The sequence below is a fragment of the Juglans regia genome, chromosome 3 (genome assembly GCF_001411555.2).
Source record: "Juglans regia cultivar Chandler chromosome 3, Walnut 2.0, whole genome shotgun sequence".
Lineage (NCBI taxonomy): Eukaryota > Viridiplantae > Streptophyta > Magnoliopsida > Fagales > Juglandaceae > Juglans > Juglans regia.
The window spans coordinates 9,567,067-9,593,933 of NC_049903.1; the positions used below are offsets into that span (position 1 = coordinate 9,567,067).

The window sequence follows — 26,867 nt, forward strand, 5'->3', positions numbered from 1 at the left end:
TGAGACACAGTACAAATTATAACCTAGAAGTCATGAATTTCCAACTCCTTTCAAAATCTCCACAGAGATTAGCTAACCACACAAAAATTAAAAAAAAAAAACAAACACAAGCATCCATTTCAAGATCTTGCTCCAGATGATAACCGTACCATAACTTGTATAAAAACAGGTTTAAATTCTTTGCGGCCAGTATTCCTTGCGGCCTGTAGATGCAATGTGGGTTTAAATTCTTTTTAATGTTACCACCCTTTAAATTCTTCTGGGTTTAATACTATATATGGTAACTTGTATAAAAATGGCCTGGTTTTTTTATAGATCTAATGGATCAAATTCGATTCGAGCAGGCTTTCGAACAGAGGGAAATGAGGGGCAGCCTTTGAGGGGTTGGGAGTTTTCGGATCTGAAGGGGGAACGAAACCAGAGAAATGCCTTTTCTTTTCTTTACCTTTTTTTTCAATTAAAAAAAGTCACTGTATCATGCCATGTCAAGCGGTAGCTATGAGCGGGAGCAATCGTTGGTGGCTGTAGAACTACCCTATTACTGTATGATCACTCATCTCCTACAGTCACGTGATCGGTGGATATCAAGCTGAAAATCGTCCACATGGTACCAGCTGCTATGGTGGTCCTACTTAGGAGAGTTCATTCGGATTCCGACCTGGGAACTTGGATATATCCAGACCGGAACTCGGGTTTCAAACCCAAGCAAAAACTCGAACCGGGTTGGTCCAAATCAAACTCGGGTCAGAACCAGAGTGGATCCAGGTTCCGGATTGTACTCGGATTTTTTTTCCCTTCAACTTTAGGCTTTTTTCCTTTAACTTTTCCAACAACCAAACAGATTCATTAAACTTTGAGCATGGATGAGTACATACAGAGAGTGAAAAGGACGAAGTAAACAAATTTGAGTTTTTTTCCTTCAACTTTCCCAACAACAAAACATATTCATTAAAATAGAGAATCAACGAATCCATAAACAAGTTGATACCCAATACAGATTAAAAAAAAAAAAAAACAAGTTTCCAAACATTCCAAAAACCACACGGCCACCAGCAAACAGATGGTCAAAGCATCCATCCATCACCGCACAACCAATCTCAATGGTAAATAGTTTACACACGTAATGACCTTGTACTCATGCACAGAAACATAGTTACAAGGGGGGAGAGAGGGAGAGAGACAGAGACAGAGAGACAGAGAACCAGAACAATGACCTAGAGGCAAAGGTCCATGGAGAAGGAGATGCGGCGATGGGGTCACGATGGCGATAGCTAGGGACCTAGGGTTTCTGCTTCTGCCGCAGCGCAACGAGAGAGAGAGAGCGAAACACTAGAGAGAGATAGAGGTGAGTCGAGGGGGGGGGGTTTACTGGAACAACGACCTAGAGGCAAAGGTCGACGGCGACGGAGATGCGGTGATGGGGTCACGATGGTGGCGGCTACGGTTTCTACTTCTCCCGCAACACAATGAGAGAGAGAGAGAGAGAGAGAGAGAGAGAGAGAGAGAGAGAAGTGACTAGGGGGGTTCACCAATCAAGAGATTTTTTTTAAAAAAGACCCGGGTACCGGGTTTAAACCCAAGTATCAGGTCCCTAACTCATACCTAGATAGTGTTGGTTCGGGTTTTGCAATTTGGGTTTTAGATCCAGGCAGGAACCCGGAACCAAAATCCTGTTTTTCAGGTTTCGGACCGCGCTGAGAAAAAATTCGACCCGGATGAACAATGCTAGTCCTACTTTTGTTTTTCATTGCATCAAGGGTTGCGTTTGTCCTTTGTTTTTTCACTCATTGTCTAATTCAAAACTAAAAGCTTGGCATCCTCTATTACGGAGATAACAAGGCTTAAATCTTATTTCAAACGTCTTTGTTTAAATTCATCCGATTATCTTATTCATTAATCGTCTTCGTGTAATTAAAAACTCTTTATAGTCACTTTTGCGTATTTTTTTGTTTACTCCATTAATGTGATTGGCAATTTGGCAGCATCACTTTTTTTTAATATAAAGTAATTATTTTGGTCAATTACATCAATAGAGTGCATAAAGAGTACATAAAAATGACTGTATATAACGAAACTCGTAATCATTATCAAAATAAGGGAGAGAAGGCATGCAAGGAACAGAACAAGACTGCCATCATCAATATGAAAATAACAGGACACAGAAGAAAGTAAAAAGTTATGTGCTTTGGCTTTGGCGAGCTTTAGCAGTTGGAAATTCACGGAGAATAAAGAACAAACAAAAAAAGGTACAACTATGAGATAGCCTTTTTCTGCAATTTGAAATCCAAAAGCCCCCTAGTGAGGAATTGTTAATAAGCTTAAAGTATATGAATAAAGCTTAACATAACCCGAACTAATGACTCCTTGACCATGCTGATATGCATAGCAATTTAAAAGACCAGGAGAGGGAGAGAAGGAGATGGAGACAAGAGACATTGCCCTCAAAACCTCAACTTTATTAACAAAGTGCCTACCAAATTAACAGGTAACAAGCAATAACACTGAGACAAGAGTTCTCAGTTTAAGCTCCCTGCCATTCCTTGCGGATATCGAATGTGTAATTGATCTCCAGGTAGCACTTGTCATCATCGTCAACAAACTGAAAACAGAGAAGGAAAAGAAAAAGGACATGAAGGATATCAGTGAGACAAGTCCAACTGAGTAAGAAAAGTGATCCATGGCGTTCAATTTTCCAACACTGGAGGCCCACAATTTCGAATTTCACATGTATATTTATGATGCAGTAAATGGAGTAAATAAATTCATGTATAGAGGTTGCATATATGCCAAAAAGTAAACAACTTTTATAGCAGAATTCTCAGATAATTTCACAGAATTAGAGTGTAAACCAAAGGCTAAAGGCAGCATAGAACATTAATTGGTCGAACCAACCTTACTTCTAGCAGAGTACGACCCTCTGGCAAACATTCCTGATGGTGTAGTCTCTTCATGCATCTCATGTGTGTAAGGCTCTGCCTGAGGACTGAAGGTTCCAATCATTTCTTTTGCGCTGTCCACTGGAGCAAGGATTTTCATAAGACAGAACAAGTTGAATCCAGTGATTATAAGTGTACCAATTCTTAGCATAAAGTCCAAATACTTGTGTGGAAGAGAGAGAAGAGTAGAGAGAATTACCCTTCAGACCAGCTTTCCACACAGTGTTAGTGTATCTGAGACCCGAAACAATGTTATTGCTGACCTGGAAGGTGAACTTCAGGCTGTACTGGCTTCCTTCCTTCAAAGTAAACCACAAACCCTTGGGTTTCCCACTCTCGGGAATCGGGAGAATGATATCAGGTCTACCAGTCGACTTAATCGCAAGGCTCAGGATCTTAACATCTGGCTCTAGAGTCTCTATATCAACGGAAAAAAAAAAAAAAAAAAAACAGGAAAAAAAAAAAGAAACTCTTGGTTAATCTTGTAGTATTTCCCACTGTTCTCGATCCGGGATGATCTCTATTAACTTAGAGCTTATGGGTAAGTTATGAATTCTGGTTTGAAGGGGAAAAGAAGAAGAAAAGGCCAAAAAAAAATTGGGACCTCACAATAATGAAAAAACTCCAAATTTGTATTTTTCTCCCTCCATTTTGATTGCAAATTTGCAACCACACAAAGTTCAAAGGCAAGCAATTTGGAGAAAAACAAAATGATTACCTCCAACAGAATTGATGTCGACACTCCCAAGAAGTTGTTCCTTCCATCTCCTCAAGCTCTCGTCATCCTGTATGACAATGAAACAATTAGAAGGCTTACACACAAGTTATAATTAAAAGGTTAAATAAAGGAGTATTTAATTCATGAAAATGCATGCAGAAACAAACCTTATCCTTTTCGATTTGTTCCTTCAGAGTGTATTGAGGACCCAACTCTATCTTCCTTCCTTCCTCATCTTCCTCATCCTGATCAGTTGCATAAATAGAACTCTCACTCATTTTCCGTACCAGCTCTCCGGATTCGCCTACATTTCCTTCATCTGCAGCCTCTTTTCCAGTTGTCTTTGTTTTTGAAGCTTCACTGTTTTCCTCACCCTCGTTGATTTTCTCGTCATAACCCATGCTTTTGGAACTTGAAACCGCTTCGGCGGCTAAAGACATCAACAACCCATTAACGGTGACAAAAAGAACAAAATGGCACAGGGACGAGAGTCGCCAAATGGAAGAGCAACTCAAAACATAACAAAAATGCTGGCAAAGCTAAAGAACACAAAGAGAGAGCCAAACAAAATCCCACTAGGAAGAATCTCTAATGAAAACAACAAAGAAAATTAGGGAACCACAATAGAAAATGGATAATAATGATAACGGTTTAGAAGGGTGGTTGGGTCAGAGAATCCCAGAAAGTTCAGTAGCAAAAAAATAAAAATAAAAATAAAAACCCACAAAAGGATAACCCTTGTAGCAAGAAAAGACGCCAAGAAAAAGAAGGGGAAGGGAGAGAGAAACTATACGGGAAAGTTGAGGCAGAGAAGGAAATGGTCATGTGGTGATCCGAAATTCCGAACTTTCCCAGTGAACAAAATACGTGTGCGAGAGAGAGAGAGAGAGCGCGCGCGAGAGAGAGGTGGTGAGATCGTGAGGGTCACTCCCGCACAAGCTTCCACGAAGACCAAGATTCGAGGAGAGCTTTTCAATTAGTTAAACTCCACACACTCGAACATAACAAGATGAGACAGCCTAGCCTAGGATTGGGGATTGGGCGGACTCAAAATGCCCCCTTTGACGGTTTGACCCCTTCTCTCACGGCTCATTTAGGTTACAAAGAGATTTTTTTTATACGATTATAATTAAAAAAATTATTAAAATCAATTACTAATCACTACTCAACACCTCATATCTTATAAAAAAATATCTTCACATTCTATAAAAAAAAAATAAAGATTTTCACGTCATGTGTTGGATATACGATCTTATCTGTAGCAAAATTCTTATAATTATTATTTTGGGTAAGTGGGTATCCATTATTATCATGATCGTAGTGATTGGCAAATTTGTAATTTGGAACATGCTTCAGCTCCTACTTCCTTTTTTCCTTTTTAAGGGAGAAATCTGGTTTGTGATTCAGATGGTTGTAATTTGCAGTGCCTACTTCTCCCTGCTGTCCTCCCCCTACCCAATATAGTAATGAATTGTACAATTTTGAATCTCAAAGTGTTTAAATCTTCTTAAATGAGAATATAATGCGTGAATGGTCAACCAATAGAAAAACTATCTTATCAAGTTTTAATACAATTTTTTTTTTTTTTTGTATTTTTTTTAAAAGAGAAGTTATATATACATATATATGCTGAGTTTAGCTACATACAAGCCGGTGCGTTATCACATCATTTATTGTAAGATCCATTATAACTTAAAAAAATTAAAAAATTAATCATTTTTTAATATTATAATTAATGTGAAAGGCTTCCAAATCAACGATGTGTTATGTGTGTAAAAAATGAGTCTTATAAATAAAAAAATCTCATATAATTTTTTGTAAGATGTCGAATGACATCTATAATCTTATTATAAAACAATTGCATGCCACTTATTTTCCTCTGTTTCTTTCCTTACTCATCCTTTCGTAGCACATACCAATAATTCCTTGCATCAATAAGCTAGTGAATATAAAATTTTCAATTTAAAATAGTTCCAAAGCATGATTGAGGTGATATTTTTAAAAATCACGTGTTTGAAAATTACATAATTATTGCATTAATTTCAATCGATAATATAATAGCCACATTGTATTGTGCAACAAACGCCTCGTGAAGGCCTACAGCGCATTAAATTCTGTACCAACTGATAAGAGTTTGGCATGGTTTTTGGTTGATTGAAATGATGGACAGGGTCCACACCTGCTCGTGCAAACCTTCCTAGTCCTCAGAATGATTAAGTTTTGAGGTCCATTCATGAATTTGGCCCAGCATTGCTGCTTCTAATTCATGACATAAATAATGTCTGCCAGATCAACTCTGCTATGCATTTCAAAATTTCTATAAAATATTTATCAGCAGAACATTGTGCACTCATTTTCTTCAATATCACTGAATGATTGTCGAGTGTCGTGAGGATATGTTGGAGTTTACTATTCCTTCATATTAGCTAATGATACAGAAGTGATTGATTAGAAAGCAAGCAATCAAATCCTGATTCCTGAATGCAGACACAAAAGGAGATCATCATAAAACTTTACCATAAACAGCACCTTTTCCACATCCAAATCCATGCATAAGGGAACACTACAATAACTTACTCACCTGGGGATTAAGCTATGATGGCATAATAGTTGCATCCCTGTTGCATAATTATTGTTCTATTAAGGGCATGATTCTTAGGAGAGTGTATGAATTGGGTAATTTTTTTTTTTTAAACCAGATATGTTGCATTCCATTGCAGTTTCATTTCCAGTGACAATTAAGGGATGGAAATAAATTTATTTATTCAGGTCTTTCACAGACATATTTTGCAGCTCCCATGTTAACTACGTAAGATTGTCATGCATAACAATGGGCCTTCCAAACAAACTCATGTTAGAAAAGAGGGAATAACCACTGACCAACTTGGATAAAAGGGGAATACCAAAAAAACGAAACTCATAATAGGGGTAAATAACTTTGCTTTGTTCAAAATTCAAAAGTCATGGTGTACAAACCAATTGCCACATATAAAATGCGTTGGGGGGGGTGTTGAACTGGTGTAAAAAATGAAACAACATTATCACTGGCTCCCCCATTTTCTCAAAACTCTCTCTTTAGCAGAGATTTGGCTGTAGTCACCCTTCTTTGTTGTGTCAAAATCAACACGACTATCTAGAGATGTCTTTCCCAAGATTCTTGATGTTATGAAAGAGAGTGCATTTCTTGGTCCTCGTAAAGCATACAGCAATGGGTTGATGATGACAGCAAGCAGCAGCTCACCCTTTGCAACTATAAGATACTGTGAATGCATACAACAACATTATGTATGTGAGAGAGAGAGAGAGAGAGAGTACATGCTCATACTGGTATTCTTGACAAAACATAATTTTGCAATAATTTTAAAAGGCAAGAGAAGGAAACTTCTTACCATTACTATGATACCCAACAAAGTAAGAATTGCTTGTTGTGCTTCTTGCCAGAAATGGTCATCATTGGACCAACCAAATCGTCTGCCCCATCCAAACCAACCACCTCCACCAGCATCACCGCCTCCACCCGCCTCCTCTCTCTGCTTAATTTCCTTGTTCCATTTCTCAAATTCATCTCTCTTTCCACCAAGTGCACTTTCTAATGCTTTCCTAGCTTGTTCCTGCAACCACAGATACAGCAAAGCTAAATTGATCCTAGAGGGAACAAACCTTAATTTTAAGTTCTCAAGCTTTTTTGTCCGCCAACCACCAGATGCGACAGATTAGGTCCGTATATAAAAAAGAAATCACACTGGGAAAAGAGATGGACCGCCTGTCAGTTTAATGCAGACATTATCATAAGGAACAAGCTCCAATCAGATCTACACAATGACACATATGATCTCTTAATGTATATCTAATACCACTTCCTCGTCATGTACTGATCTTTGACAAAACCAAAGAAACCTCGTTCCAACTACTCAGGGTTGGCTACATGTTGACCATTCAATCCTATCTAAAACCATATTTTGTGTAACAACTTAAGGAAAAATTAAATTGGGCTCATACTCCCAAAGGAATATTTAAGCTTACAATTGGAGCACCTTGAATCAATATAAAGCCCAATTGCACCTGGTAAAGAACCAATGTATGACTTGACACTCAATGCACCTTTATCATACTCATTATCTTCTATCATACTTCTCCCACTCAATGTGATAGTATGGCATCACAACCTCTCCCACTCAAATCCCTGATGTGCTCATCATGGCCAGTGTCCAACTGAGTGTTCAGTGTCACATAGTGTTATTAACACGTCACTTATACCATTTGAAACGACCTAAGAAAAGCCCAGGATACATCTGGACCGATACTCTAAAATGACTGGAAAAGGTTATAACTAGAGTCCCTTTAATTATTGTAAACCATAAGAATTTCTCCCTTTTAAACAATGTGGGATCCTATTTACCACCTTTCTACCCTCAATCCAGGGTATTACATGTTATGTCAAATACTGTTGCTCATCTCTCACTGCCTGGGTGTGAAACAACACAGATTGCTGCCATGAATAACCAAAGCAAAAACTAATTTTCAGGATATAGAACTAATAGAGATTGATTAATAGTAGGTAATGTCACTTTATAGTCAGTAGAACCTACCTTTCAAGATGGAACAATCCAAATCATAACCCCTTGTCACAACAAGACCAGATCATACCAGACACGTTCACCTCCTTTCTGTATAATCATAAATGCCATTTGTGTTTAAACAGAAACTGGCTGATATTCTTTCCTTGACAATATTCTTGCCATTTGCAACTATACTGGTTCATGTACCATACTCCATACAGAGGACCATGACATTGGAATTGTTGGAGAACTGAGTGGGATTACTTATTAATTACCGTGGAAGCTATTAATAGTTATTATAAGGGTGGAAGCTATTAATAGTTATTATAAGGGGTCCAAAATAAATTTTGAGAAATCAAGAGAAAAGTTAAAACTGATGGAGATTATTCTGGAGTTGGTTGGGGTAATTGATGATTTGAGTGGCGGACCACAAATTTGTTTGTCAAAACCATGATCAGTATACATCATGGTTAGAACCTTATCCATTGCCCTAAAACCCGAAAGTGTTTGCTTGTGTTTCATTGACAGCCATTGTTAATCAAACCATTTTAAACATGAGGTGCAATGTCCAAGGAGTCAAGCAGTTCGTGTGCAAGGGAAACACTATATAGGGCTTGATCCAAGTTCTAACCAGTTCACGTACAAGGCAAGAACCAGCACAGACATTACAAAGCAGGCCCAAAATTCTCATCAGGATTTGCTATTTAGACTTCTTTGCTTAAAAAAAATACCCAGTTGGGTTTACATAGCTCAAATTGTCTCTCTTTTCCAAAATCACACTTCAATAATCCCAAAAGGGAACCAGGGTTCTCATTTCCAAGGGAAATAAACGTTTGATTTTTCGACTTCTTTTATTAGAGAAATAAATACCCACTTCGGCTTATATAGCTCACTTTGTTTCCATTTTTCAAAACCACAATTCAAGAAGCCCCAAACGGGACCAGGGCAATCATTTCCAAGCGAAATGAACAACTTCACAAAACCCTACTGAACTTACAACCAACATCTTTCAAGCTTTCGCATTATCAAAATATGCCAAGAGATTCCATTAAATATACAAAACTTAAGTACCTCTTTCCGGTTGCCAGAAAAAATGCAAGAAACTCTGCCGTTACAATGGAGTTCCTTTTGTAAAGAGCTCCAGCTCTGGCTGGTATTCTCGTGGCGACTCGACAAGGTGTGTCGGGTACGAGGTAACCCTGAACCAGTCGACGACGAGACGGTTGGATTTGGTGCGCTAAGGCTCAGAAACTGCGCCATGGTTTTCGCGTTCTACAGCGTTAGGACTTAGGGAATACTCTTTGTTCAGGTTCAAATCCGCGTTTATTATCCTGCAGTCTGTTTTCTGTTGTCGTTGCTCTGAGCCTCGAATTGAGTAGGATTACGTCTGTAATTTTTTTACAAACTATTTTATCATCAATTAATACAATCAGTTTATTAAAAATAAATTTGAAGTTCCTCAATTTCATGTGATTATTTTCCATTGTAATTTTTTAGAAAATGATTGAATTAATTATTTTACAACTATAATTTTATAATATTAAAATTTGAATACAAAAATACCTTCAACTAATCTCATCTAATCATTACAATTTTTTCAAATTTCATATTAAGTCTCATATAATAACAATTCAATTTTTTTAAATTTTAAAATAATAATAATATTAAAAAATAATATTCTAACAATATTTTATTCAACTTTCATCTCGTCTCATCTTATCTCAACTTATTATCTAAAAATCACTTTATTCTCTCGTTTACATCTATTATCTTTGTTGGATTATTGATTAGTGTTAGTACTTCCATTATTGTACTGGATTTTGGCTCCAATGTTTTTTCATTCTAAAAAAAGTTAGAGTTGATATAATGATTTATGAACAATGTCAAATCAGTACAGTGTAAAGATAGAGTAACGAGATCCCCTAAAATTTTATTGTTTTCGTTTTTGGAGTGAGATACCCTAAAATCTTTGAGTGAATTGAATTCTAAGACATTTTCTATTTTTCTCTTACTTTAAGGTTTCAAAAACTTTGAAGGATCAAAATCCGTCATTTTCCTCCTAATCAAGTTTTCGATCATATATGCTTGAGTATAAAACCAACTTGCAATAACTGCAAATTTTAAAAAAAATAAGTGTTACAACTATAAAAAAAATTATAAATTTATAAATTGATACGTCTTCATATTATACGTTAAATTTATTTTATAATAAAATTAATTTTATAATTTAATATATCACATTAAATCATATTAATTTATAAATTTAGTTTCATAATATCTCTTTATAACTAAAGAATTTCTCATTTCACAAAGACTCGTGCCATGCCAAATTTTCATATTTTCGTTTCGGCTATGGTTTTGGCAGCCTTCACATAACGATCCAGTGGGGTCTTGTTGGGGCCTTTGTTTAGATGGTTAGACGCGGATGGATGTGTCGAACAAAAGCGACAATCTTAAATTGAAAGATACTTTTACAAGCACATTAAAAGAATATTAATTGAAACTTATAAGAGATTTTGAGTTTGTCACACAACATCTATAACTTCATTAGAATACACTAATATATCACAATTAAGGACAGAAGTTTCCATTACTATGTGTTTATAATAAAATTATCATACAACATCTACAATTTTAACAAAGTTCTGGAATTAAATACGTAATTGAGTTTTACTACTCATCATTCTCACACACTATATTTATTTTTATTATTTTTTATTTTATTCTTCATAAATTAATTGATTTATTCTACTCATAATCCATACACAACACATTTAGTAAAAGAAAAAAATAAAATAAAAACTCTATATACAGTCACTTTTGTGTATTTCTTACGTATTCTGTTTATGTGATTGATTGCGTAATTTTTTTTAATATAAAATAAATACTGAGTTCTACCACATCAATAGAGTACGCAAAGAACACACAGAAATGATTGAATATAACATAATTGAAAAAAATTATACGTGATGTGTGGTGTGAGAATGATAAATATAATTATTTTTCTTGAAAAGAATTGGTTATATATTTCTCCAACGATAGTCGTGGTGGTTAGATCACTTTGAATTTATTAGATCACAATTTCTCCCCTCTATTACTGGAGAAGATTAATTGTCATGACTATATTAGACATAATGTCTCTAATAATTAATTGCATGATGTATTTGTCTCAATTAATTCTACAAAAAAGATAAAAAAAAAAAAAAAGATGTACCAACTGAGAAGTGAGATCAGATAGAATGCAAAGAGAGAGATTGACTAGTTTGGTAGGTAAGAGTAGAGGGAGGTTAGTCGAATTTTTTAAACTAAGCAAAGCAAATCCATTATCAGCCGTTGGATAAAGCCACTCTCATCCCTCACCCTCACACTACCAACACCAGTCTCTACAGTTGTTGACCAAACCCCCCCACTAACAATCCTCTTATCCAACGGTTCAAAGTCAAAACAAACCAAAATCTATTGGTACTGACCATTATGCCCACCTTCCCCACTTGTGACGGGGCGGTTTCATTTCAGTTCCACATCTTGTCATCTTTATCTCCTCCTTTTCTTTTCTTTTTTTGTCAGAAAATCTCTCGTATATCCCTTTATCTTTACTCTTTATTTAAAAAAGAGATGCCACCCTGCAACTTTGCGATTTACCTCTATACCCTTGTTCTTCCCTATTAAATTCCTTGTTTCTTCAATGCATTGTGATCAGGCTACGGATCGAATGGGTTGTTTTGTCATTTTATGATTCCAAAGAGATTTTTATGATAAAAGATATACTTCATTCATACTTGAATAATCAAGAATAAGTTACATGTACGATGACAATTAAAATATACCAAATATAGACAAAAAGAATTGCTGATTAGCTTCCCATAACACTCTATTTAATACAACATCAGGAGAGGTATGCCATATTTGAGCTGTATCATCAACTTTGTGAGCATTTCTAGCTTACTTCATTACTTTGTCTCTAGCAGTATGGCAAATGTCACAAGAAGTGTCGAAGAAGCTGCTGTATTTTCATAATGAGAGGCTTCTGTGTAGTAAAATTTGGTTCTCATGATGAGTATTGATACCTATACAATATATTTTACAACATATTTCATAACGTTTGTTGTAAAATAAGAATATTTTGATAAAATGATGTTATTTTTACAAGTTAGTTTACAAAAATAACATTCATTTTAAAATATTATTATATAAAATATTATGAAAAGTGATGTATGTTTATCATTTATTTTTCTGTAATTCTCTTAAATATATTAAAACTGCAACGTCATCAACATAAAAAATACCTATTTCGTTTCTACTTAGAGCAAACAAAACCTTCCCAAACATCATTCCTTAGAATAACTCCAATTCCAACAAAATTTACACCATGAAACAATGCTCCATCAAAATTCAATTTTATCTTATCATATGGTGGAGTTTTCCATTGTTGGTACATTTTCCTTCCTCATAATCAATCGAACTGTTTTGATAGAAGTAAAATTGGTTACATAATCAATACAATTATCAACGACTTGCAAAATTGGCTCCATAATTTGCTCAAACATCTTTAAGATTTCTATACTTTCAAATTTCTCAAGAGATAGCGGAGGAGAGAGAGAGGAAATTTTTTCGGATTTTACACATTTATATATCCACTCTCGTATAAGCCTTGTTTCGAAACAAGGGTGATACCGTCTTTTGAGCCTGCGTACCTTAAGGGTACTATAGTCTTTTCGATATTATAAAGAGAGTAGACGTAGAGAGAGACAGAGAGAGACAGAGAGAGAGAAATAGGCGAGGAGAGAGAAAGAGAGAGAGAGCAGAGAGAAGACAACCGTTTGAGTCCGTTTTTTCGGTTATTATATGAAGGTGAAACCATGGTGTCCGACCAAGAAATAGCAAAAGGGGTGGAGTCTGTGCTCCTTCAATCCGACCGTAACATCGTTAACACGGTAGATGGCATCATTCAGCAGCTGGAAGCCAAGCTAGGGCTAGACCTATCCCACAAGGCCGGCTTCATCCGGGACCAGATCGACCACCTCATCCGTTCCCACTCTCAGCCACACCCGCAGCCACCGCCGCAGCGACAGTCCCACCACCTCCAGCCCCCCAAAGACCATTTTGCCCTCCGAAACCACCCTCAGTACCCCTCCACCCACCCCCAACAATTTCCTCCCCATTTTGCCCTCCAGACCCATCCTCACCACCGCCCCGACGAGCTCACCTTCCGGCAGCCCCAACCTCCGCCGCCTCAGCCACGTCCACTGCCTGCACAGGTTCAGCCACAGCCGCCGCCTCCGCTAGTGACCAAGCCCGAGGCTTTCGCTCCAAATGCCAGCCCTGAGACCCCGAAGCAAAGGTTTTCTTTTTTGCCTTGGTTTAGGGTTTTAGGGTTTGTTTTTTTGTTCAATTTCTGAGATGGTGCTATGGGGGGTTCCAAATTTAGGGTTTTCTGGGGTAGGTTTTCTTTGGTATTTCTTTGTGATAATTATGTTTCTTTTGCTCAATCTAGCATCCATAAGTTGCATATTTTTTATTATATGCCTACGACGCTCATCTCATTATTTTGAATTGCTATGTGTGCCTTTTCTTAATATAATGTGTATTGTGAATAATAGAGAATTGTTAAGTGTCCTTGGTACAGTCTTTTGGGGCTGTCATTGATTGTGATCGCCATTGGTGCACGAGGTGACATGAAAGCTTTTGATGTAGGAGAAAACAAATAGGCTCAGGTTCCATTGGTTAGTACGAGAGTCATTAGTAAATGTTCAAAGCAAAATGAGTATCACTCGCCCATATGGTGGGATTTTTTATTTTTTATTTTAAATTGATAAGTAAAAAGAAAAAAGAAAAAACAAGTTTTTTTAAAAACAGTTTCATAAGTAAAAAGAAAACAACTTTTTGAAATTTTTTCTGTCTAGCAAAATGGCAGTCGAACTACTATCTTCTGTATTTGAATGTGAAAACAGTGATTCTTCGAGTCCATGCTTTGGCATAGTAGAGGAAAAACTTCTAATAAGTTTAGACAACAACTAAAGTTTCTTCCCAAAAATGGAGGCCTTATCAGGTTTAGGCATGGCTTGCTGCTGCTTTGTCCTAGTATAAGTTTGGAAGATTAAAGGTCTTCTCTTCCCCCCACGCCGCCTGAAAATGTGCAAGTACTTTTGACACTTATGTTTACACACACACACATATATATATATAATCTTATCATTCTGTGGTTTGAGTAAGCTATCTGATTTCCATGCCGAGGGAATGTACCTTGTACTGTCTTTTCTTTTTTGGTTGAGAGAGAGAGAGACGTCCATATGTTGTGTCTATTTTGGAAAATTTAAACTTTCTTGTGATTACAGTTTTGTGATCCATGTGCAACATTTATCTATTTGATGGATGGCCTGCAGACATGCATAAATAGGAGTGTGCAACTCTGCATTGCCTTTGCTGACATGTGTAACTCCAATCCTGCTTCACTTGTATCTACACATGTATGTCTGCAAGCACTTTATGTCACATCACATCCCTCATAGGAAGAATAGCTTTCATGGTGACCTGTAGTGTTGTGTGCATTGTGTTATTTCATTTCAGTGACCTGTTACTTCTAAAATGTAATGTATTTTGTTGCAGTGCTCCAGTGGGAGCCAAAAGAAGAGGTGGCCCAGGGGGTTTAAACAAAGTTTGTGGGGTCACTCCTGAACTTCAGGCAATTGTTGGTGAGCCAGCATTGCCAAGGACTGAGGTTGTCATCTCCTGATATGTCACAATCCTCTTTATTTGGCTTTTTTATTATCACTTTGCTGAAGTATTGGGGTTTATGATGTAATCTTGACATAGATACCTAAGAAGCTCTGGTTTGCTTGATTCAGATTGTGAAGCAGCTGTGGGCATACATAAGGAAGAATAACCTCCAAGATCCAAGTAACAAAAGAAAGATTATTTGTAATGATGCCCTGCGCTTGGTATTTGAGACGGACTGTACTGACATGTTCAAGATGAATAAGCTGCTAGCCAAACATATTATCCCACTTGAACCCACAAGTATGTAATGTGGCACAAAACATAAATTATTTTCTCTTATGATGGTTTTTATTTCTCAGTCTTGCCTGTTTGTTCTTGATGTGTGGCTTTTTTAAGAGCTCTTGAGGCCTGAGATGGAGATCCTCTATCTCTGGATCTTTTTTCTCTTGGCAAAAGTTCTGAGTAAGGATTGAGAAGATTATTTGAAGATGCAAATTATTTTGTCTTGGTTTTGATTTAGTGACTTTTCTCCCACATGATGTTTGCAGAGGAGTCAGGCCAAGCTAAACGATTGAAGGTAGATGTTGAGTCTACAACTGAAAGTACCGAACTGGGTTCATCTACCATCATTATATCTGAAGCACTTGCCAAGTTTTTGGGCATTGGAGGAAGGGAGATGCTCCAATCTGAGGTTTTAAGGCGTGTTTGGGAGTACATTAAGGTTAACCGTTTGGAGGTAGGTAGCCTGGCGCAAAAATTCGCCCTCCCCCCACCTCTGAAGTATAAAATTTACAGCTTAAATTAGCCTCTCTATCTTCACTCTCCAATGAGCATACATATGAGAAGATTGTTCTGATAGATTGGTTTAGTTTCTCGAATTTTATACACATTATGATTTTATCTGGTTCCTTATAATTAACATCCTGTTCTCACCCAGCTGGCCTTTTCCACTACTAAAAATTATTGTGTTTTGTTTTTGGTAGTTTTCTCATTTGGAACCTAAATCTTAGTGGCTTTACTTGTTTGGTTGTAGGATCCTTTAAATTCAATGGTGATATTATGTGATGCAAACCTTCATGAGCTCCTTGGATGTGAAAGTATTTCTGCACTTGGGATGACAGAGATGTTAGCACGCCATCATTTATTCAAACGGTCATGATGCCTGGTAGCTGTATTAACTCCATGCAATGTTAATGTTTTCCCATTTTGCCTATTACATCCAATTTATTTATCTGCAGAATTTCTGCAATTCTCCCTCATGCACTTTTATATGCAAATATTTCACATTCAGAATGCCTGATGCCCCGCCTGATGTCTTGCCTGTTGACTCTCTGTTTCACTTTGGATTTCTCTATTACAGCATTTTTTTTTCTCTTTACTGAGCACTATTTTGATGAAGCGTTCAGTTCCATCAATTCTTTAGCGTTTGTGAGTTTCAAATAAAAAGAAAGTACTTTGGGTTATAATTGGCATTACCATCTGATTATATCATTTCACATGACAACCTCAAATATATATATTTTTTTACTGGCACCGAGTGTCCGGGAATAGAGTCCTGACTAATCCCAGAGTGCACAGACCTTCGGCAAGGAGTTTCCTGCAAGTGCACTTCGGGTAATTCAAGTGGAAAATCCCTAGTCTAATGGCCCCTAGAGATTGTTTGCACCCAAGGGGATTTGAACCTTATACCTGGGGAAGCATACCCCCAAGCCCAATGCCTTTACCACTTTACAACCTCAAATATCTCAACCCTCACTGGATATTTTGCATAAAAAGTGGGTTGTTTTTGCAGTTATTGTGCAGCTGTGGCCTTCTCTATTGACCAATGTACCCATTACGGTGGTTTACCAATATATATCTTGCTTACTGTCTGTTTTGTGCCAAAAAACTGATGGAAAAGTTTATTTTACTTTTACAGGTGACCTTTGGCATGCGGCCTCTTGTGATGGAAGCACAGATATTGAAGACTTGTTATGTTTATCCTTTTTTTTTTTTTTTTGGGTGCTATGACATGGTTAGATGACATGTTTTGTTTTACTTCGTAATTTCTGACAATGAATGTGCCGTGGGCTAGTGGCAAGTAGTATCTTGTAGTTATGCCATTGCCATGGAGTTAGGGTTTTCTATCTCATTGTATGGTCTTTTATTCCATTCGACGCTAACCTTTGAACTGACTGAAGGAGACTGGTTAGAATGGTAAATACTCTGTACATCCTTAAGGATCACTGTATATCGTGTTAGATGTCAGAAATGATTGTTGCATTTGACTATTAACTTGTTTTATCTTGTTAAGGCATCGCTTTTTCACAGCAGTCTGTTGTGATTTGAGTGGACAACTAGCTAAGAAGATGATGGCAAATGCTCTTTTGGATCATGAGTTGATGTAAAGATAAAAGTTATTTACCCCTGGTTTCTTCTTTAGTTGTGATGTCCATGTTCAATTTCAACTACTACAAAAATCACATCACTTTGGTCCGTACCTAATGGCTCTTAGAATTTAAATGAGAACAGAAAGGCACCGATGAGGAGCACATTGAAAGGAAAATATATACAACTTTTTTAGGCTTTGCCCTTGGACCCTTTGTGAATGTGCATCTTATCTTGTCCAATACCGTCATCACATATGCCATCAATTTCTGGTGAGGAAAGAAAATAAAAGGAAATGAGAAGAAGGAAAGAGAGGCAAGCAAACAAAAACACGATTTCAATGTTACACCCCAGACTCCCAGTAATCAAAGAAAGAGTAAACAAGAAGGTCCAGCCACGGAGTCTCGTACCAGTCTTAAAGGTTCAGTATGAAGAAGCTGCTCCATGAACAACTCTACATTTCTGTATTGTTGAAAACTATGGTATTCATATAATGTCATAAACAGTAAAAGTGGGATTATCAACAGTTCTAATGATAGTGACACTGTCCATGACTAGGTTGGACATACTGCGCTACACCTTCGATCCCCTTGTAGACTTGCAATATTATGGAAGCTGAAACCCTTTCCAAAAGACACATGTATTATGTTCCATTCTAGCTGCAGATAAACCACCATGCACGTATGGAAGCTTTTATCATTTGGAAAATATCTTGGAACCCTACCCATCTGAAAGGTGACATTAATATAATGAGTAAACGAAGTTTGTGACATACATACCTAGCCTGATGCATGCAACACCAACATGCATTCCATCATGGAATGTCGGTTTCACGACGAATTCAACATTGTTTCCGAAGCTTCTAATCAGATAAGAGAAAAAAATCCAACACTTGCTGCAATAAAGAAATGCCATACGCATTTGTTTGATCATGCATGTGTTCCAAATGTAATGTTTCGGAGAAATTGAGTTGGCAATAAGTACATGCAACCCAATATTAAAAAAAAGAAAACAAAAACAAACAAAAAACTAGTTTTCCATGGAGGGGTTAGAAAAAAATGAGAAGAAATTGCAGATGCATTGGCACTCATCACCTCCAATTATGTCAGATAATTCATTGATGTTTTTGTTCTTGCGTCGTAAAGCTTGAGGACAGTCTCCAGAGCTCTATGATCTTCCTCTCCTGGTCCTGATCAGTTTAGCATGCATGCATCAAATTAATGGCCCTAGTGCTGCTAAGCTCGTGCGCCTGCAGGAGGAGAAGCTGATATATATAAACCAAAGGTTGGAGTGTAGTTGGAGACTGAAAATCACCAAGAACAAAACCCTTCATTTGTGATTTAATATGAGACGAGGAGGAATAACTTGTGAGTTTCTTGCTTATAAGGAGTTTTATGGAAGGGAATATATATGCGATTAATCTAGAACTGCTGGCCGAGGCCATTTCTTCTCGCTAAGGGAGAATGAAAATGAGTTGGGCACTCATTCCAAATCTCAAAGGAGCTAGCTAGCTACCCAACAAAGAAAAGCTAGCTGTAGGAAACATACAACAGAAAAATTAAGAATCAAGAAATTAAGTGGACCATATGCATGAATATCAAGCTAATTAAGGATCTTACTGATCAAAACTTGCATAAACCAATTGCATTTGCATGCATCATGTGGCTGAGCTTCGATCGATCGACCGAGAACGAAAGCTTTTCAGTACGATAGCCCCACTTTAGTTTATTCTATCAAACACCAATATTACCACGTATGGCCTTCATGATCATGTGTTGATCATGGTGTCTTTGAAAAACTATATACTTAATTCCATTAAAAAAATAAATAGGAGATCTATGATATAAATGCAGATTTCATCTCGATTATAATGGAACTAGCGGAGTAGTAGTACTGCAGATGATCAGGCAGCTTAGAGCCTTAGAGTACTGGGAAAAATAATCATACATAATCATGTACGTACGTAGTATACAAAATTATCGAAATTTTCTATAATAATCTTTGTTAGTTGATCTCTAATTAAGTACGTAATTTCACGGAGATTAAAAGGAATTCTCTATATTATAGTGCTTATTATAGTCGGATAGTTAGCAGGCGAATATTTTATATGTTATGACGAATTTATTTTATGATAAAAAATTATATAAAATTTATTTATTTAATTTTAAGATTTAATATTAGATATTAAAAGTTATTGTATTCTCAAGTTTGTATAGAGCATACCATAAATGGTAGTATTTAATTTATAAAATTTAAATTTTTAAATTTTTCTTTCAAATTAAATTATGGTATATAAGTAATTTATTAAGTATGGTGTCCAGACCGACTTATAAATACATTTTTTCATATATTAATGACTTTTGTGAGACTATTAAATTCTGAACCTTCTACGGCGACAAGTGTCGACTTAGCAGTTTCATGCGCTGAAAGCTTTTGTTTTAACGTTAATGAAACTTGTAAAACGAAATATCGTCGCTTTTAAAATCAACAAGTCTGAGAAGTAGACAAAGACTATAACACCCCTAATCGCTTGGCACAACGACACAATAGTCGATCGAAGCAAGGGAAGAGGGAGAGAGAGATCACAGATTCAGAATCGGAAACACGGTCATCCTCTCTGTTGTCTGCGCGGTCCAGCAATGGCGGAAGATCTGGTGCTAGACACGGCGATCAGAGACTGGGTTCTGATCCCGCTTTCGGTGGTGATGGTCCTCATCGGCGTACTCCGCCACTTCGTTGCCAAGCTCATGCGCTCTAACCAAGTCCCCGACACCAAAATCGTCAAAGAAGGGCATGTTAAAAATCCTAATCTATTAAACACATGTAGCTCCCTAATTCGACTCAATTTTGAATTTTGTGTAGTCATGGTGAATGTTTCAGGCAAGTTGTCATTAGGGCTCGGAATCTACGTGCCGGCGCTAATTTTATTCCTCCCAAGTCGTTTCGTGCTCGCAGACTCTATTTTAGCAATGAGGTATCTTATTTCATATGCAGATAATCAGCTGAATCTCAATTTTGATCGTAATTTTGTAATTAGGCATAACCTATCAAAAACAAATTTGTAATTAGGCATACGACTATTCTAAGAATTAGATTTGTAAACGAGTTGAAGCGTGAATGATTTCGGTAATGGTTTGCTTGAGCTCATTTTTCGATTCACAGAGTGATACAAGGTTTATAAAACGTTGCTCATTAACTTTTAGAGCTTGGAGAATATATTAGTAACTCTTTTTTTACAAGTATGAATATATTAATAACTTTTAAGTCAGATTTTATAAGTATTTAATGCCGAATAAAGTCCAATTTAAGTACAGTTTTAGGGTTCTTGAAACTTTAACAAAGACTATCATCAGAGTCAAAGAAAGATGGAATGTTTTGGTTTTGGTGGTGTTTTTTCAATTGTTATGAGGCCTTGGTTTCAATCTGGTCCAAGCTGCTTTTCCTGCGTGTTGCAGTTATCATTAGCAGGCTAATATGCTTACATTTTCTGTTGTCTCTAAGAAGACCACATTTACCCCCACATCTGCGTTTGGTTGTAACGTAGACACTGACATTGAAGTTATATCTATGCTTAAACATGGCAGGAAAATGGGCTATTGTATGTTCCCAAGGGTCAAGCTCAAAATGCCCAGGCACAAATGTTCTCTGATCCAAATATGGCTATGGATATGATGAAGAAAAACCTTTCAATGATTATACCCCAGGTATTACTTTTTCGTTAAGACATTATGTTTGTGTGAATTTGATAACTATTACTTGGCGGTGTAATTTCTAAACTTGGTCAATGAATCATATTGATCTTTTCTTGTTGGCCAGACTCTTACTTTTGCATGGGTCAACTTTTTCTTCTCGGGATTTGTGGCAGGTTCGTTTCTATAGCACTATGTTAATTCCTTAATGCGCAATTTGAGGTTTCAATCTTTAAAAAATGTGGTGATGTCACTTCATATTTCTTGTGTTGTATGTCATCATGCTGAAATGCTAGGAACATTAGTTAAATGTTTTTTTCTTCAGTGTTCCATCCTTGCAAATATCTGTTTACAGCCTCCTTTTCCTTTTCCTTTTCTGATCTTCAGTGTCCATATACATGCAACAGTTGTCTAAATGTCTCTCTTTTCTACAGCTAAAATACCATTTCCATTGACTCAGAGGTTCCGATCAATGTTACAAAATGGAATTGACTTGAGTACTGTGGATGTTAGCTATGTTAGTAGTCGCTCATGGTATGCGTTTATTATTCTTCCAGTTAAATAAATTTTCTGTATTTATCTTTTACCTCTCATGTAGTTTGCCAGTTGCCTCTAATAATTCGCTATAAATTCTTTCAGGTATTTCCTCAATTTGTTTGGATTAAGAGGTTTATTTAGTCTCATACTGGGAGAAGAGAATGGTATGTATTAATCTATTGATTATTATAATGGTTTTGAATGAATCTCAAGCAGCACAACCAAAAAAAAAAAAGACTCCAAAGCCCTTTAGCTATCATTCAATGTTTCTTTGATGCTGAGATTTCTATATGCTCTCTTTGAATTTACCGTAAAATGTTCCCTTTGATAGTTAGGTGGATCTCTTGTATACTTCTTGTGTATTGGGGTTTCATGGTTTTCATCCTCTTTAGTTATTAAGAAAATCTTATCCTATAAAAAAAAAAAAAAAAAAATTCACCATAAAATGTGGTCTGATGCAGCCACAGATGACACCCAGCGTATGATGCAAATGAGTGGTTTTGGCTTTGATCCAACAAAGGTACAGTTTTAACTTATTTGCCGATGCTCTTCTTAGGCTTAAGTGGATTTTACTCTTCAAGTTGTCATATATCTTTCTACAAGATTCTCTATTCTTTTTTACTTGTATTAAGAATAGCAGTAACATGTTTTATGTAAAACATTATGTCTATTCTGTTGGATCTTGAATCGACACCCTACTTTGAAATCAGTGTTAAATATGATGGTAAAATGTCACATGGTCAACATGCGACTGGTATTGTACCTCAGTTGACAAATATGCTCCCATGTCTGGGGCTGCTATATGACAGTCCATTGTAGTTTGAGGGTGTAATGCTTTAGTTTTGATAGTTTAGGTACAAAGTGTAAAATGCCCTATAGTTTGGGGGTGGAAGCTATAGTTTCCCCAAAATAAATGAGTCTTTACTCTTAGTGTCCCCAAAATAAATGAGTCTTTACTCTTAGTGTCCAATACGAGAGTGTCCATCTCGTGAATTTGAAAGGACCATGCTTTTGAAAGTTTGGCATTATACCAGCCTGGCCTTTTCTTCTAAAATGATGAAATCACTTAAGAATTGGGAATGAAACGGCAGATTCACATTTAGAATAATAGGAGTGAGGGCTTAGCATCCTACTGCACCAATGCAAAGATACTTCAGCAGTCAATCAAAACTTCCATTTCACCTGATTCTCTACTAATTTGGTTCACACACAATGCTTCCTTCTGCATTAACATTACCAATTACCACACTCTAGTAACCTAGATCAACTTCTTTTCTCACCATCAATTCTCTGACATAAAGTTGTTTGGGATATTACACTTCACCCCCATATTGTTTCTAATATTCACCCCAAAATACTGGAATGACACATTTCTCATTCAAACCTTCGTGTACCCTAGATCTGATGGGAGCATTTTCATCAACTCAAGTGTGAAATCAATCACAAGTGACATTTTTCTATGAGATTTACACCGATATCGAACAGAGGGTGTTATTTGACAGTCCCAATAGTTTAAGGGTGCAATATGTTGGTCTTAGTAGTTGAGGATGCAAAATGTAAAACGTCCCATAGTTTGAGGGTTGAAACTGTATTTCTCCCTAGCTATTTGTGTGCCTCAAGTTTCTCAAACAACCTGCTCCCCCTCCCCCTCCTCTCAGGGTTGGCTCAAGTGGTAAAGGCCTTGGGCTTGGGGGTATGCTTCCCCTAGGTCTAAAGTTCAAAACCCCTTGGGTGCAAACAATCTCTAGGAGTCATCGGACTGGAGGATTTTTTCCTTGAATTACCCGAGGTACACTTGTGGGAAACTCCTTGCCTAGGGCCTGTGCACTCCCGGGATTGGTCGGGACGCTGTTCCGGACAACCGGTGCCTATCAAAAAAATAAGGATCGCTTGATATGCATGTAGGAATGTCTGCAATAGTTGCACTCAAATCTTTTCTGTCAACATGTATTCTTAATTTTTGAGTGACCTACTTTCTACTACGATGGTGATTTTTTTTCCATCACTGTAAAACTTTCTAATAGGGTAATGTTGTACCTACAACTCTCTTTTTCAACCTGCTCACTATCAATCAATGCAAGTATGCCACTTCATTAAAAGTGAATTTCAATTTTACAAAATTACCCTTTATTTAATAGAGAGTTGTAAGAGTAAGAGTAGTTGGTTAATCATTTCCTTCAACTAATATTACTTCTTACATAAATCTGGTAGGGTTCCCCCTATAGAACAAATCTTGTCAGAAGGGACATTTTGATATATGTAAACATACAAAAAATTGGTTGCCGGTCTTCTCAAATATATGTAGGGAAAGCTGTTAGAAGACCCTTCCCTGTCAGGATTGACTCCTAAATTAGGTTACTTTATCTCTTTTCTTTTCAGAGCTTGGGTGCTGAAAAAGACAGTCTCGACATAGTTCAGCATGACTGGGCCCTACCAAAATTTGAGCAGCGTGCTGAAGCAGTTTTGAGAAAAGCTCTCCGCTAAGGAATGGCCTCTGGTGATTCGCAGCTTGACGGGGGTTATTACACACCATGGTTTTCTGCTACTCGTTTAGTTAACTTATTATATTTCAGTGTTGTAGCCAACATCTTCAGTAACTGGGAGAGAACTCGTAAGAAGGTTTTTTCCCCCATCTTTTTTATTTCTAATCTAGTTGTACTCCAAATACATTATATCTGAGCGTTCATTTTTATCACACTTTATTTCAATTTCACATTTTGAGCTTCATTTTGTAAAAGAAAACAGATCTGTGTTGTGTGGGAAAGTTAAATGTCATTTGCATCTGAATAAGAAAACATCAAAACATTGCCTTCCAATCCGCATTCGGGTCATGGACGTTCATCACAACCATATTCATCTTGGATGTCCCTCCCTGTACGCGGCAGCTTCCTCTCGTTGGGGGGAACAAGTCTCACATGCTTCAGAAAAAATAGAGTAGTGCTACAGCTCCCGCTGGGGTGTAGTGTTGTTTTATGTGTTTTTTTTAAATTATTTTTTATATAGATTTTTTAATATTTTTAAAAAAATAAAATAAATTTAGAATATCAATAAAAAAAATATTTCCTTAATCAGAAAGTAAAAAAAAAATATTAAAAAAATATTTTCTTAATATAATATTTTATTTTACTTCATGATTAAGAAAATATTTTTTTAATAATATTATGATTTTTTTAAAATATTTAAAATTATTAAAAAAATTATATAAAAAATAATTTAAAAAACACATAAAAACACATAAAAACATACTCTGGACCCCAGCGGGAGATCCAGCATTTTCCAAAAAGATATCATGCAGTGCTAAACAAACTGCAGTGTCTCCTTGAGGATTTTGCACTTTCCTTCACGAGCAATCAATCAATCTGGTTGGTTTAGGCTAATTCCAAATGGCTCAAGTTGTGGTAAACCGAAAAAGGGGAAAGGGGGAATATATAGTGTTTGGAACTCAAACTGCAAACAAAAAAGTGGGTTGGGTATGGATGAGATGACCAAACTGTGTAGTCTGGTGTTGTTACAAAATGATCCCAAAACAAAGAAATGTAAAATTGAAAGAGGTGGGCAATGATCACAATCCAATTGTGTCGGTGCTTTGGTGAATCCCAAAGCAGTTTTAGACTGAGACGAACTTCCAAAGTGGCAGGAACTGGGGATATGTAGAACCTCTGATTGAGAACATAAAATCTTCTGTGCAAGGTCCACCTTCTCATGAGCAGCCCCTTGTATGGACCAGGTAGGCTGCTATTTTCTTCAATTGACAGCAGAAAAAGGTTTGCCTAACGAAGGAAAAGTTGTTCAAAAAGTAAGAAATATACGTTTGCCGACCTGTCGCAATTAAGAGGAAAGGTATGTTGTTGGCATAAAAGTTAGCTTCCGGGCCCAGCCCAAAATAATTGAGTCCCTCCGAATTGTGTGAGCTACGATATCATCCAAATAAGGTAAAAATTATCATATATTATTATATATCAGTTATTATTTATTTTTATATTATAATTATAATTTTTTTTTATAAAATATAAAAATACTTTTTATAAGATATATAAATATTTTTTATAAATTATATAATGTGAGGTAATGAATAATAATAACTGATGAGAATAATTTTTCTAAATTTTAATATCACTTCAACTTCAAAAGAAGGACCTACAGTTGATATTAGAAGACAGCATCATCATGCATGTATCAAAAATTAAGAAATCAATCAATGTGTAGCTCAATAAAATAAATAAATAAAAGTTACCAAATCATAGAGTGTATTATATGTGCTGATGAAAAGCTTCAACCAAAAATCATTTACAGGCAATAGTTCAGAGAAAAAACCCAAAATTCGAATGAATCCAAGGCAGCAGCCATTGTTCTCAATAGTCACATCGATCAGCCTTATCCTACGTCATCTGTACACGCGTGAGACCACGACAATTTTAGGAAAAGAAAATGATACGAGAGTTATCTATAACAATTCATCCCATCTTATCTTATTTAATCATTATAATTTTTTTAAATTTCTATACAAAATATAATAAATAATTTAATTTTTCCAAATCTCAAAACAATAATAATATTAAAAAATAATATTTTATTTAATTTTCAATTTTCACCTTAATTCATCTCATTCTAATTCACTATCCAAACGATATCTAAATACACAATATTCGTATAAATATTTTATAAAAAATAGAGTAATACTAGATATTGTCAAATAGTGTGCAAGCGTAACGTAATTTTTTTTAAAAGAAATAAGATCTACTATTAAAAAATTAATTTTTTTTCCATGTGGATATGTCTTTACTCATATTTTTCAAAGAAATTACGCGACACTTATACTTTATGATTACAAATATCATTACACTATCATTAAAAAATATGAATTTTTTTTTTATAGTACCCACATTTATACAAAAATAACTTAAAATTTAAAACTTGTACTTAATATTCCTAATATCAATCCTCAAAGACTTAGGTTGTGTTTGGATGTTGAAGTGAGTTGAGTTGAGATGATAAAATATTGTTAGAATATTATTTTTTAATATTATTATTATTTTAAAATTTAAAAAAGTTAAATTATTTATTATATTTTGTATTAAAATTTAAAAAAATTATAATAATGAGTTGAGATGAGTTGTAACCAACCAAACTCACCCTTAATATTCCTAGTACCAATCCTAAAAGGCGGAGAGAGAGAATGATGGGAGTGCTTAGTATCGGTTGTCCACTGGGCCTCATAGAGGCTTCATTTTTTTGGTCCACTTCATCAAAAACTCCTTTTTCGAATATCCATGGCAGGTAGCCTAATGAAACGGCTCACGCCGACTTCCGGTAAAATATAATGACTCAATCAACCATTATTCAC

At 36.1% G+C, this 26,867-nt stretch overlaps 4 protein-coding genes across 7 annotated transcripts; 2 read left to right on the forward strand and 2 right to left on the reverse strand.

Moving 5' to 3' along the window:
• Positions 1-2,120: 2,120 nt before the first annotated feature.
• Positions 2,121-4,693, reverse strand: LOC108982595 (rho GDP-dissociation inhibitor 1-like). Of its 3 annotated transcripts, XM_018954013.2 has the most exons (6): positions 4,448-4,687; positions 3,822-4,084; positions 3,655-3,721; positions 3,136-3,354; positions 2,893-3,017; positions 2,277-2,599 (listed from the first exon to the last, which is right to left on the reverse strand). In XM_018954013.2, the coding sequence occupies exons 2-6, from the start codon at positions 4,053-4,055 to the stop codon at positions 2,522-2,524; spliced, it is 723 nt and encodes a 240-aa protein (XP_018809558.1). In that variant the 5' UTR covers positions 4,056-4,084; positions 4,448-4,687; the 3' UTR covers positions 2,277-2,521. The 3 variants fall into 3 exon arrangements, with proteins under 3 accessions (XP_035544274.1, XP_018809558.1, XP_018809557.1); XM_035688381.1 differs by having other exon boundaries at positions 2,121-2,599; positions 2,898-3,017; positions 3,822-4,693; XM_018954012.2 differs by having other exon boundaries at positions 3,822-4,689.
• A 1,850-nt stretch (positions 4,694-6,543) lies between these two features.
• LOC108982590 lies at positions 6,544-9,564 on the reverse strand. The gene is made up of 3 exons (XM_018954003.2): positions 9,285-9,564; positions 7,044-7,265; positions 6,544-6,914 (listed from the first exon to the last, which is right to left on the reverse strand). The coding sequence occupies exons 1-3, from the start codon at positions 9,471-9,473 to the stop codon at positions 6,696-6,698; spliced, it is 630 nt and encodes a 209-aa protein (XP_018809548.2). The 5' UTR covers positions 9,474-9,564; the 3' UTR covers positions 6,544-6,695.
• Positions 9,565-12,959: 3,395 nt separating this feature from the next.
• Positions 12,960-17,204, forward strand: LOC108982594 (formin-like protein 18). Of its 2 annotated transcripts, none has more exons than XM_018954010.2 (6): positions 12,960-13,554; positions 14,820-14,931; positions 15,059-15,230; positions 15,479-15,666; positions 15,964-16,095; positions 16,849-17,204. In XM_018954010.2, the coding sequence occupies exons 1-5, from the start codon at positions 13,073-13,075 to the stop codon at positions 16,087-16,089; spliced, it is 1,080 nt and encodes a 359-aa protein (XP_018809555.1). In that variant the 5' UTR covers positions 12,960-13,072; the 3' UTR covers positions 16,090-16,095; positions 16,849-17,204. The 2 variants fall into 2 exon arrangements, with proteins under 2 accessions (XP_018809555.1, XP_018809556.1); XM_018954011.2 differs by having other exon boundaries at positions 15,964-16,082.
• A 2,561-nt stretch (positions 17,205-19,765) lies between these two features.
• LOC108982597 (ER membrane protein complex subunit 3-like) lies at positions 19,766-24,339 on the forward strand. Its single transcript, XM_018954014.2, has 8 exons — positions 19,766-20,088; positions 20,178-20,271; positions 20,882-21,001; positions 21,114-21,162; positions 21,421-21,520; positions 21,626-21,687; positions 21,985-22,043; positions 23,903-24,339. Exons 1-8 carry the CDS (start codon positions 19,937-19,939, stop codon positions 24,005-24,007), a joined length of 741 nt encoding a protein of 246 aa, XP_018809559.1. The 5' UTR covers positions 19,766-19,936; the 3' UTR covers positions 24,008-24,339.
• Positions 24,340-26,867: the final 2,528 nt, after the last annotated feature.